This window comes from Chroicocephalus ridibundus, unplaced genomic scaffold (genome assembly GCF_963924245.1).
Source record: "Chroicocephalus ridibundus unplaced genomic scaffold, bChrRid1.1 SCAFFOLD_830, whole genome shotgun sequence".
NCBI classification, from domain to species: Eukaryota; Metazoa; Chordata; class Aves; order Charadriiformes; family Laridae; genus Chroicocephalus; species Chroicocephalus ridibundus.
Window position 1 is genome coordinate 1 of NW_026961477.1, and position 13,218 is coordinate 13,218.

General features: G+C 73.0%; 1 protein-coding gene across 1 annotated transcript; it reads left to right on the forward strand.

The window, feature by feature from the left end:
• The first annotated feature begins 6 nt into the window (after window positions 1-6).
• Window positions 7-12,849, forward strand: LOC134509441 (complement C3-like). The gene is made up of 8 exons (XM_063321978.1): window positions 7-105; window positions 1,896-2,078; window positions 5,080-5,247; window positions 7,537-7,660; window positions 8,562-8,630; window positions 9,685-9,860; window positions 11,931-12,065; window positions 12,778-12,849. Exons 1-6 carry the CDS (start codon window positions 43-45, stop codon window positions 9,744-9,746), a joined length of 669 nt encoding a protein of 222 aa, XP_063178048.1. The 5' UTR covers window positions 7-42; the 3' UTR covers window positions 9,747-9,860; window positions 11,931-12,065; window positions 12,778-12,849.
• The last annotated feature ends 369 nt before the right edge of the window (window positions 12,850-13,218 follow it).

The window sequence follows — 13,218 nt, forward strand, 5'->3', positions numbered from 1 at the left end:
CTGCTGCTGGGGGGGCCGGGGGGGCCCCTGCGCCCCGGGGAGATGCTGCGGCTCCAGCTGCGCGACGAGGGGCCCCCCCCGGCCCCCAGCACCTACCACCTGCTGGTGAGACCCCCCCCCGCCCGGGGCACCCATGGGACCCCCCCCCGGGACCCCTCAGGGACCCCCCCGCACCCCACGACCCCCCGGGGCGCCCATGGGACCCCCCCCGGGACCCCCGCCCCCCCCCGGGGCACCCATGGGACCCCCCCCGGGACCCCTCAGGGACCCCCCCGCACCCCACGACCCCCCGGGGCACCCATGGGACCCCCCCCGGGACCCCTCAGGGACCCCCCCGCACCCCACGACCCCCCGGGGCACCCATGGGACCCCCCCCCGGGACCCCCCGGGGACCCCAATGTGACACCCCCAGTGCCCCTGGGACACCCCCCCCCCCGGACCCCCCCCGCCCCCCCCCGGGGCACCCATGGGACCCCCCCCACGGGAACCCCAGTGGGACCCCCCCAGTGCCCCTGGGACACCCCCCCCCCCCCGGACCCCCCCCGCCCCCCCCCGGGGCACCCATGGGACCCCCCCCGGGACCCCTCAGGGACCCCCCCGCACCCCACGACCCCCCGGGGCGCCCATGGGACCCCCCCCGGGAACCCCCGGGGACCCCAATGGGACCCCCCCCAGTGCCCCTGGGACACCCCTGGGACCCCCCCCGTTGCGTGTCCCGTGTCCCATGTCCCGTGTCACCTGTCCCGTGTCGTGTGTCCCGTGTCGCGTGTCCCACGTCCCATGTCCCGTGTCCCATGTCCCGTGTCACCTGTCCCATGTCCTGTATCCCATGTCCTGTGTCGCCTGTCCCATGTCCCGTGTCCCATGTCCTGTCTCCCGTCTCCCGTGTCCTGTGTCGTGTGTCCCATGTCGCGTGTCGTCACGTGCCGTCGCGTGTCCCGTGTGCCGTGGCGTGTCCCGTGTTGCATGTCCTGTGTTGCCTGTCCTGTGTCCCATGTCCCGTGTCCCATGTCCCATGTTGCCTGTCCCGTGTCCCGTGTCCTGTGTCGCCTGTCCCATGTCCCATGTCACCTGTCCCGTGTTGCCTGTCCCGTGTCCCGTGTCCCGTGTCCCGTGTCCCGTGTCCCGTGGTGTGTGCCGTGGCGTGTCCCGCGTGGCGTGCGGTGGCGTGTCCCATGTCCCGTGTCCCATGTTGCCTGTCCCATGTCCCATGTCCCATGTCCCGTGTCCCGTGTCCCGTGTCCCATGTCCCGTGTCCCGTGGCGTGTGCCGTGGCGTGTCCCACGTGGCGTGCGGTGGTGTGTCCCATGTCCCGTGTCCCGTGTCCCGTGTCCCATGGCGTGTCCCGTGTCCCGTGTCCTGCGTGGTGTGCGGTGGCGTGTCCCATGTCCCATGTCCCGTGTCCCATGTCCCGTGTCCCATGTCCCATGTCCTGTGTCCCATGTCCCGTGTCCCGTGTCCCGTGTCCCGTGGCGTGTGCTGTGGCGTGTCCCGTGTGGCGTGCGGTGGTGTGTCCCATGTCCCATGTCCCATGTCCCGTGTCCCATGTCCCATGTCCGGTGTCCCGTGTCCCATGTCCCGTGTTGCCTGTCCCGTGTCCTGTGTCCCGTGTCCCATGTCCCATGTCCTGTGTCCCGTGTCCCGTGTCCCGTGTCCCGTGTCCCGCGTGGCATGCGGGTGGCGTGTCCCATATCCCATGTCCCGTGTCCCATGTCCCATGTCCCGTGTCCCGTGTCCCGTGTCCCGTGTCCTGTGTCCCGCGTGGCGTGCGGTGGCGTGTCCCATGTCCCGTGTCCCATGTCCCGTGTCCCGTGGCGTGTCCCGTGTCCCGTGTGCCGCGTGGCGTGCGGTGGCGTGTGCCGTGGCGCGTGTCCCACGCGTGGTGCCGGGCGCAGGCGGTGGCGCGGGGGCGGCTGCTGGCGGCGCAGAGCGTCCCGCGGGGGACGGTGACGGAGGTGACGCTGCCGGTGACCCCGGCCATGGCCCCGCGGCTCCGTCTCGTCGCCTTCTTCCAGGCCCGGGGGCAGCTGGTGGCCGCCAGCTGGGGGGTGCCCGTGGCCAGCACCTGCCACGGCCAGGTGGGACTGGGGGCACTGGGGGCACTGGGGGGGACTGGGGGCACTGGGGGGGACTGGGAGGGGAGACTGGGGGAACTGGGGGGGACTGGGGGCACTGGGGGGGACTGGGAGGGACTGGGGGGGACTGGGGGCACTGGGGGGACTGGGGGCACTGGGGGGACTGGGAGATCCGGGGGCACTGGGGACACTGGGGACACTGGGAGGCACTGGGAGGGACTGGGAGGGACTGGGGGAACTGGGGGCACTGGGAGGGACTGGGAGGGGAGACTGGGGGGACTGGGGGCACTGGGGGCACTGGGGGCACTGGGAGGGACTGGGAGGCACTGGGGGCACTGGGGGCACTGGGGGGACTGGGGACTGGGGGGACTGGGAGGGACTGGGGGCACAGGGGGCACTGGGGGGGACTGGGGGGACTGGGAGGGACTGGGGGCACAGGGGGCACTGGGGGGGACTGGGGGGACTGGGAGGGACTGGGGGGGACTGGGGGCACTGGGGGCACTGGGGGGGGACCGGGAGGGACAGGGGGCACTGGGGGCACTGGGGGGACTGGGGACTGGGGGGACTGGGAGGGGAGACTGGGGGCACTGGGAGGGACTGGGGGCACTGGGGGCACTGGGAGGGACTGGGAGGGACTGGGGGGGACTGGGAGCACTGGGGGGACTGGGAGAACCGGGGGCACTGGGGGGACTGGGGACACTGGGAGGGACTGGGGGCACTGGGGGCACTGGGGGCACTGGGGGGACTGGGAGAACTGGGAGGGGAGACTGGGGGGGACTGGGGGCGCTGGGGACACTGGGGGGGACTGGGAACACTGGGGGGACTGGGAGAACCGGGGGCACTGGGGACACTGGGGACACTGGGAGGCACTGGGAGGGACTGGGAGGGACTGGGGGCACTGGGGGCACTGGGAGGGACTGGGAGGGGAGACTGGGGGGACTGGGGGCACTGGGGGGACTGGGGGCACTGCGGGCACTGGGGGCACTGGGAGGGACTGGGAGGCACTGGGGGCACTGGGGGCACTGGGGGGACTGGGGACTGGGGGGACTGGGAGGGACTGGGGGCACAGGGGGCACTGGGGGGGACTGGGGGGACTGGGAGGGACTGGGGGCACAGGGGGCACTGGGGGGGACTGGGGGGACTGGGAGGGACTGGGGGGGACTGGGGGCACTGGGGGCACTGGGGGGGACTGGGAGGGACTGGGGGCACTGGGGGCACTGGGGGGACTGGGGACTGGGGGGACTGGGGGCACTGGGGGCACTGGGGGCACTGGGAGGGACTGGGAGGCACTGGGGGCACTGGGGGCACTGGGGGGACTGGGGACTGGGGGGACTGGGGGGACTGGGGACTGGGGGGACTGGGAGGGACTGGGGGCACAGGGGGCACTGGGGGGGACTGGGGGGACTGGGAGGGACTGGGGGCACAGGGGGCACTGGGGGGGACTGGGGGGACTGGGAGGGACTGGGGGGGACTGGGGGCACTGGGGGCACTGGGGGGGACTGGGAGGGACTGGGGGCACTGGGGGCACTGGGGGGACTGGGGACTGGGGGGACTGGGGGCACTGGGGGCACTGGGAGAACTGGGGGGGACTGGCGGGACTGGGAGGGACTGGGGGCACTGGGAGGACCGGGAGAACTGGGAGGGACTGGGGGCACTGGGGGCACTGGGGGCACTGGGAGGGACTGGGGGCACTGGGGGCACTGGGGGCACTGGGGGCACTGGGAGGGACTGGGGGCACTGGGGGCACTGGGAGAACTGGGGGGGACTGGCGGGACTGGGAGGGACTGGGGGCACTGGGAGGACTGGGAGAACTGGGGGGGACTGGGGGCACTGGGGGGACTGGGAGGACTGGGAGGGACTGGGGGCACTGGGGGCACTGGGGGGACTGGGAGGGACTGGGGGCACTGGGGACACTGGGGACACTGGGGGGACTGGGAGGGACTGGGAGGGACTGGGGGGCACTGGGGGCACTGGGGGACTGGGAGGGACTGGGGGCACTGGGGGAACTGGGGGGGACTGGGGGGACTGGGGGCACTGGGGACACTGGGGACACTGGGGGGACTGGGAGGGACTGGGGGGCACTGGGGACTGGGGTGACTGGGGGCACTGGGAGGGACTGGGGGGGACTGGGGGCACTGGGGGCACTGGGGGGACTGGGGACACTGGGAGGGACTGGGGGCACTGGGGGGGACTGGGAGGGACTGGGAGGGACTGGGAGAACCGGGGGCACTGGGGAGACTGGGAGAACTGGGGACACTGGGGACACTGGGGGCACTGGGGGGGACTGGGAGGGACTGGGGGCACTGGGAGGACTGGGAGAACTGGGGGGGACTGGGGGCACTGGGGGGACTGGGAGGACTGGGAGGCACTGGGGGCACTGGGGGCACTGGGAGGGACTGGGGGCACTGGGGACACTGGGGGCACTGGGGGGACTGGGAGGGACTGGGGGGCACTGGGGACTGGGGTGACTGGGGGCACTGGGGGCACTGGGGGGCACTGGGAGAACCGGGGGCACTGGGGACACTGGGGGGACTGGGGGGACTGGGAGGGACTGGGGGGACTGGGGGCACTGGGAGAACTGGGAGGGGAGACTGGGGGCCACTGGGGGCACTGGGGACACTGGGGGGACTGGGGGGGACTGGGAGGGACTGGGGGCACTGGGGGGCACTGGGGGGGTCTGGGGGCACTGGGAGAACTGGGGGGGACTGGCGGGACTGGGAGGGACTGGGGGCACTGGGGACACTGGGAGGGACTGGGAGGGACTGGGGACACTGGGGGGACTGGGGGCACTGGGAGGGACTGGGAGAACTGGGGACACTGGGGGCACTGGGGGGGACTGGGAGGGACTGGGAGGGGAGACTGGGGGGACTGGGGTGACTGGGGGGCACTGGGAGAACCGGGGGCACTGGGGACACTGGGGGCACTGGGGGGGTGCACTGGGAGGGCAGCGGGAGCACTGGTGGCGCCGTGGGGTGACGCGTGGGGCGGGCGTGCTGGGGGGCAGGTGCGGGTGGGGGTGTCCCCGCGGGGGTCCCCGCTGCGCCCCCAGACGCCGCTGACGGTGACGGTGACGGTGACGCTGCCGGGGGCCCCCGCGGCCGCCCTGGCCCTGGGCGCCACCGACGGCGCCCTCCTGGAGCTGGAGCCGCGGCACCGCCTGCGCCCCCCCCGGGTACGCGCCCCCCAGCCGCGACCCCCAAGTGCGACCCCCAACCGCGACCCCCAACCACAACCCCCAACCCCGACCCCCCCGGGTACGCGCCCCCCAACCCCGACCCCCAACCCGCCTGCGCCCCCCCCGGGTACGCGCCCCCCAGCCGCGACCCCCAAGTGCGACCCCCAAGTGCGACCCCCAGCCCCGACCCCCAGCCCCGACCCCCAACCCGCCTGCGCCCCCCCCGGGTACGCGCCCCCCAACCGCGACCCCCAACCGCGACCCCCAAGTGCGACCCCCAACCGCAACCCCCAGCCCCGACCCCTAACTCTGACCCCCAACCCGCCTGCGCCCCCCCCGGGTACGCGCCCCCCAACCGCGCCCCCCAAGTGCGACCCCCAAGTGCGACCCCCAACCCACCTGCGCCCCCCCCGGGTACGCGCCCCCAACCCCGACCCCCAAGTGCGACCCCCAACCGCGACCCCCAACTGCACCCCCCAACCCTGACCCCCAACCACGACCCCCCCGGGTACGCGCCCCCCAACCCCGACCCCCAACCCACCTGCGCCCCCCCCGGGTACGCACCCCCCAGCCGCGACCCCCAAGTGCGACCCCCAACCGCGACCCCCAGCCCCGACCCCCAACCCGCCTGCGCCCCCCCCGGGTACGCGCCCCCCAGCCGCGCCCCCCAAGTGCGACCCCCAAGTGCGACCCCCAACCGCGACCCCCAGCCCCGACCCCTAACTCTGACCCCCAACCAGCCTGCGCCCCCCCCGGGTACGCAACCCCCAACCGCGACCCCCAAGTGCGACCCCCAGCCCCGACCCCCAACCGCGACCCTCAACCACGACCCCCAACTGCGACCCCCAACCGCGACCCCCAACCCTGACCCCCAACCCGCCTGCGCCCCCCCCGGGTACGCGCCCCCCAACCGCGACCCCCAAGTGCGACCCCCAAGTGCGCCCCCCAACTGCGACCCCCAGCCCCGACCCCCAACCCGCCTGCGCCCCCCCCGGGTACGCGCCCCCCCAACCCCGACCCCCAACTGCGACCCCCAAGTGCGACCCCCAGCCCCGACCCCCAGCCCCGACCCCCAACCCGCCTGCGCCCCCCCCGGGTACGCGCCCCCCAACCGCGACCCCCAACCGCGACCCCCAAGTGCGCCCCCCAACTGCGCCCCCCAACCGCGACCCCCAACCGCGACCCCCAAGTGCGACCCCCAACTGCACCCCCCAACACCGACCCCCAACCGCAACCCCCAACCCGCCTGCGCCCCCCGCGGGTACGCGCCCCCCAACCCCGACCCCCAAGTGCGACCCCCAGCCCCAACCCCCAACCACGACCCCCAACCGCGCCCCCCAACCCCGACCCCCAACCGCAACCCCCAACTGCGCCCCCCAGCCCCAACCCCCAGCCCCGACCCCCAACCCGCCTGCGCCCCCCCCGGGTACGCGCCCCCCAACCCCGACCCCCAAGTGCGCCCCCCAAGTGCGACCCCCAACCCTGACCCCCAACCCGCCTGCGCCCCCCCCGGGTACGCGCCCCCCAGCCGCGACCCCCAAGTGCGACCCCCAAACCCGACCCCCAACCGCGACCCCCAACCCGCCTGCGCCCCCCCCGGGTACGCGCCCCCCAACCGCGACCCCCAACTGCGCCCCCCAACTGCGCCCCCCAGCCGCGACCCCCAACTGCGCCCCCCAACCCCGACCCCCAACCGCGACCCCCAACCACGACCCCCAACCGCGACCCCCAACTGCGTCCCCTAACCACGACCCCCAACTGCGCCCCTCGACCGCGACCCCCAACCACGACCCCCAACCACGACCCCCAACCACGACCCACAACCACGACCCCCAACCATGACCACCAACCCGCCTGCGCCCCCCATGGGTACGCGACCCCCAACCCCAACCCCCAACCACGACCCCCACGGGCACCGCGACCCCCAACCCCGACCCCCAACCCAGACCCCCAACCACAACCCGCCTGCGCCCCCCACAGGTACCCTGACCCCCAACCCCAACCCCGACCCCCAACCCTGACCCCCCCCCCCGCAGTTCAAAACTGGGACCCCCCAAAGCTGGGACCCCCGACTGCAGCACCCCAAACCCTGCGACCCCCCCCCCCCCCCCGAGGGACCCCCCCCCAAAAGCCGGCACCCCCCAAACCTGGGCACCCCCAACGGGCGACACACGAGGCCCAACGTCCCCCGTCGTCCCTGGGGACACCTCGGGGACCCCCCCCCTTGGGACCCCCGGGGACAGGCGTGGGTGACCCCTGTGTGTCCCGTCCCCGTCCCCCCCCCAGGTGGAGGCGGGTTTTGGGGGGGCAGCGACTTGGGCTGCGGCCCCGGGGGGGGGCCCCGACGCCGAGGGGATGTTCAGGGCGGCCGGGCTGGTGCTGGGGGGGCCCGACCCCCCCCCGGGGCCGCGTGAGTGGGGACACGGGGACAGGGGGGACACGGGGACAGGGGGGACAGGGGGGACACGGGGACATGGGGACATGGGGACATGGGGGGAGATGGGGACATGGGGACACGGGGGGACACGGGGGGACATGGGGGACATGGGGACATGGGGGACATGGGGGGGGGCGTGGGGGGGACATGGGGACCTGGGGACACGGGGGGACATGGGGGGAGATGGGGACATGGGGGGGACGTGGGGGACATTGGGGGAGATGGGGGGACACGGGGGGACATGGGGGGACATGGGGACACGGGGGGACACGGGGGGACATGGGGACATTGGGGGACATGGGGGGACATGGGGACACGGGGGGACACGGGGGGACATGGGGACATGGGGACATTGGGGGACATGGGGGGGACATGGGGACATGGGGCACATGGGGGACATGGGGACACGGGGGGACATGGGGACATGGGGGGAGATGGGGGACATTGGGGACATGGGGGGACATGGGGACACGGGGGGACATGGGAACATGGGGACATGGGGGACATGGGGGGGACGTGGGGGGGACGTGGGGGACATTGGGGGAGATGGGGGGACATTGGGGGACATGGGGGGAGATGGGGACATGGGGGGGACGTGGGGGGGACATGGGGCACATGGGGGACATGGGGACACGGGGGGACATGGGGACATGGGGGGGACATGGGGGGACACGGGGGGACATGGGGGGACATGGGGACATGGGGACATTGGGGGACATGGGGGGATATGGGGACAGGGGGGGACACAGGGGGACAGGGGGGGACATGGGGACATGGGGGGATATGGGGGACATGGGGACATGGGGGGATGTGGGGACACGGGGACAGGGGGGGACATGGGGGGGTGTCCCTGTGACAGTGTCCCCGTCCCCAGCCCCCGGGTGTCCCTCGCCCCCCCCCCGCCCCCGTCGCTCCCCGGGGCTGCGGGAGCTGCTGGAGACGGGTGAGTGTCCCCCGCGTCCCCCTGTCACCCTCTGTGTCACCACGTCCCCCTGTCACCCTCTGCGTCCCCGTGTCCCCCTGCCACCCTCTGTGTCCCCATGGTGTCCCCCACCTGTCCCCGTGTGTCCCCATAATGCCACCAATGCCCATGTCCCCCACAGTGTCACCCACATCCCCGTAGTGTCACCCCCGTGTCCCCGTGTGTCCCCATGGTGCCACCCACCTGTCCCCACAGTGTCACCTGTGTCCCCAGTGTAACCCATGTCCCCGTGTGTCCCCGTGGTGTCACCACCTGTCCCCGTGGTGCCACCCTTGTCCCATGGTGTCACCCACCTGTCCCCGTGTGTCCCCATAATGCCACCAATGCCCACGTCCCCACAGTGTCACCACGTCCCCGTAGTGTCACCCCCATCCCCGTAGTGTCACCCCCATGTCCCCGTGTGTCCCCACGGTGTCACCCACCTGTCCCCACAGTGCCCCCTGTGTCCCCGTAGTGTCACCCATGTCCCTGTGTGTCCCATGGTGTCACCCCCATGTCCCCGTGGTGCCACCCTTGTCCCATGGTGTCACCCATGTCCCCATGGGGTCACCCACCTGTCCCCGTGTGTCCCCATAATGCCACCAATGCCCGTGTCCCCACAGTGTCACACACGTCCCTGTAGTGTCACCCCCATGTCCCCATGTGTCCCCATGGTGTCACCCACCTGTCCCCGTGGTGCCACCCTTGTCCCATGGTATCATCCATGTCCCCATGGTGCCACCCACCTGTCCCCATGTGTCCCTGTGGTGTCACCCACCTGTCCCTGCAGTGCCCCCCGTGTCCCCGTAGTGTCACCCATGTCCCCGTGTGTCCCCATGGTGCCACCCTTGTCCCATGGTGTCACCCATGTCCCCATGGTGTCACCCACCTGTCCCCGTGTGTCCCTGTGGTTGTCACCCACCTGTCCCCCGCAGTGCCCCCCGTGTCCCCGTAGTGTCACCCATGTCCCCGTGTCCCCCCGTGGTGTCCCCCCCGTGTCCCCGCGTGTCCCCCCGTGACGTGTCCCCGCGCGCAGGGGGTGACGCGGTGGCGGGGCGCTGCTGCGGGACGGGGCGCGGGCGCTGCCGCTGCGGGTGACGTGTCCCCAACGCGCCCGGAGGGTCCCCGAGGCCGGGGGGTGTCGCGAGGCCTTTCTGCGCTGCTGCCGGCGCGCGCGGGCACGGCGCGGGGGGGCCGCGGGGGTGGCGCGAGGTGAGGGGCGCGGGGGGGACGGGGGGACATGGGGGGACATGGGGACATGGGGGGACATGGGGACATGGGGACATGGGGACATGGGGGGCGACACGGGAGGTTGTCGGGAGGGCACGGGGGGGATATGGGGGGGACATGAGGGGACATAGGGGGACGTGGGGGGGGACATGGGGGGAGATGGGGGGGCATGGGGGGATATAGGGGGACATGGGGGGGGCTTGAGGGGATATGGGGGGACATGGGGGGGCATAGGGGGACATGAGGGGACATGGGGGGAGATGGGGGGACATGGGGGGGGACATGGGGGGACATGGGGGGGACATGGGGGAGATGGGGGGACAAGGGGGTACATGGGGGGACATGGGGGGGACATGGGGGGAGATGGGGGGCATGGGGGGATATAGGGGGACATGGGGGGGGCTTGAGGGGACATGGGGGGCATGGGGGGACACGGGGGGGCATGGGGGGAGATGGGGGGGCATGGGGGGGGACATGGGGGGAAATGGGGGGAGATGGGGGGATATGGGGGGACATGGGGACATGGGGGGATATGGGGGGGACATGGGGGGGGACATGGGGGGGACATGGGGGGGACACGGGGGGGGCATGGGGGGACATGGGGGGATATGGGGGGACATGGGGGGACATGGGGGGGATATGGGGGGAGATGGGGGGAGATGGGGGGACATGGGGGGGGCATGGGGGGGACATGGGGGGAGATGGGGGGACATGGGGGGGAGATGGGGGGGGACATGGGGGGGACATGGGGGGGGGGCATGGGGGGGGCATGGGGGGAGATGGGGGGACATGGGGGGGCATGGGGGGACATGGGGGGGACATGGGGGGAGATGGGGGGACAAGGGGGTACATGGGGGGACATGGGGGGGATATGGGGGAGATGGGGGGACACGGGGGGTGACACGGGAGGTTACGGGAAGGGGGCGGGGGGGGGCCGTGGGGGGGGGGGGGGTTGTGGGGCCCATGGGGGGCCCACGGGAGGGTTGGGGGGGGGTCGTGAGGGGTGGGGGCCGTGGGGGGGGGTCACTGGGAGGGGTTGGGGGGGGGATCCCTGGGGGGGGTCACCCTGTGTGACCCCGTGTGACCCCATGTGCCCTGTGTGACCTCTGTGACCCATGTCACCTGTGTGACCCCATGTGACACGTGACCTGTGTCACCCTTGTCACCTGTGTGTCCGTGTCCCCCGTGTCCCCCCGTGTCCCCATGTCCCCGTGTGTCCCCGTGTCCCTGTGTCCCCCTGTGTCCCCCCGTGTCCCCCCGTGTCCCATGTCCCTGTGTGTCCCCGTGTCCCTGTGTCCCCCTGTGTGTCCGTGTGTCCCATGTCCCCATGTGTCCCCCGTGTCCCTGTGTCCCCCTGTGTGTCCGTGTGTCCCATGTCCCCGTGTGTCCCTGTGTGTCCTCGTGTGTCCGTGTCTCTGTGTCCCCGTGTCCCCGTGTCCCCCCATGTCCCCATGTCCCCCCGTGTCCCCCTGTCCCCCCGTGTCCCCGTGTCCCCCTGTCCCCGTGTCCCCCCATGTCCCCATGTCCCCCCGTGTCCCCCTGTCCCCCCGTGTCCCCCCATGTCCCCCCCTGTCCCCCATGTCCCCCGTGTCCCCCGTGTCCCCCCGTGTCCCCCTGTCCCCCCGTGTCCCCGTGTCCCCCTGTCCCCCCGTGTCCCCCTGTCCCCCTGTCCCCCCCTGTCCCCCACTGTCCCCCACTGTCCCCATGTCCCCCTGTGTCCCCCTGTCCCCCCGTGTCCCCCATGTCCCCCCCTGTCCCCCATGTCCCCCCCGTGTCCCCCCGTGTCCCCCCGTGTCCCCCTGTGTGTCCGTGTGTCCCCATGTCCCCGTGTGTCCCCGTGTCCCCGTGTCCCCCCATGTCCCCATGTCCCCCCGTGTCCCCCTGTCCCCCCGTGTCCCCCCGTCCCCCCGTGTCCCCCTGTCCCCGTGTCCCCGTGCCCCCCTGTCCCCGTGTCCCCCCCTGTCCCCCTGTCCCCCGTGTCCCCGTGTCCCCCTGTCCCCCCGTGTCCCCGTGTCCCCCCGTGTCCCCGTGTCCCCCGTGTCGCGGTCCCAGCGCTGTTCCCGGAGCCGTGGGATGAGCCCTGGGGGGAGGGGGAGGGGGGAGGGGGGAGGGGGAGGGGCCGGTCCCCTCCCGCAGCTTCTTCCCCGAGAGCTGGATGTGGCGCAGCCTCGGCCCCGACAGCAGCAGGTGACACCGGGGACACCCGCGTCCCCCCCGCCGCCCCCGCGTCCCCGCGTCCCCCACCCCCCCATGTCCCTATGTCCCCTCATGTCCCCTCATGTCCCCACATCCCCCATGTCCCCATGTCCCCATGTCCCCCACCCCCCCACCCCCCCATGTCCCCCATGTCCCCCCACGTCCCATGTCCCCATGTCCCCTCATGTCCCCCACATCCCCCATGTCCCCCATGTCCCCCCATGTCCCCATGTCCCCCCATGTCCCCTCATGTCCCCCCATGTCCCCATGTCCCCATGTCCCCATGTCCCCACATCCCCCCATGTCCCCCCATGTCCCCATGTCCCCATGTCCCCCCATGTCCCCCATGTCCCCACATGCCCCAATGTCCCCATGTCCCCATGTCCCCCATGTCCCCACGTCCCCCATGTCCCCCCATGTCCCCCCATGTCCCCCATGTCCCCACATCCCCCATGTCCCCATGTCCCCATGTCCCCCCATGTCCCCCATGTCCCCACATGCCCCAATGTCCCCATGTCCCCATGTCCCCACATCCCCCATGTCCCCATGTCCCCATGTCCCCCATGTCCCCCACATCCCCCACATCCCCCCATGTCCCCATGTCCCCATGTCCCCACATGCCCCAATGTCCCCATGTCCCCATGTCCCCCCACGTCCCCCATGTCCCCACATGCCCCAATGTCCCCGTGTCCCGTGTCCCCAGGGTCACGGTGCTCCTCCCCGACTCCATCACCACCTGGGAGATTCAGGCCATCGCCGTCATCCCCGGCCACGGTGAGTGTCACCTCAGTGTCCCCACGCTGTCACCCTCCCGGGGTGTCACCCCGTCCTCACCCGCCCCGCTGTCCCCGTGTCCCCCCCCTCCCCGTCATCCCACGGTGACGCGGCCACCCCACGTCCCACGTCCCCTCTGCTGTCCCCGGGCCCCGCTGCCCCCCAAGGCGATGCCACCACCCCCACGTCACCCACGATGGCTGCGGCGTCCCCTTGTCCCCAGGGCGTCCCCCTGCGTCTCTTCGTTCCCCTGTGTGTCCCCGTGTCCCCGTGTCCCCTCATGTCCCCACGTGTCCCCGTGACGTGTGTCCCCCCACGTGCCCACGTCCCCGCAGCCTGTCCCCAAGTGGCCCCATACGTGTCCCCATGT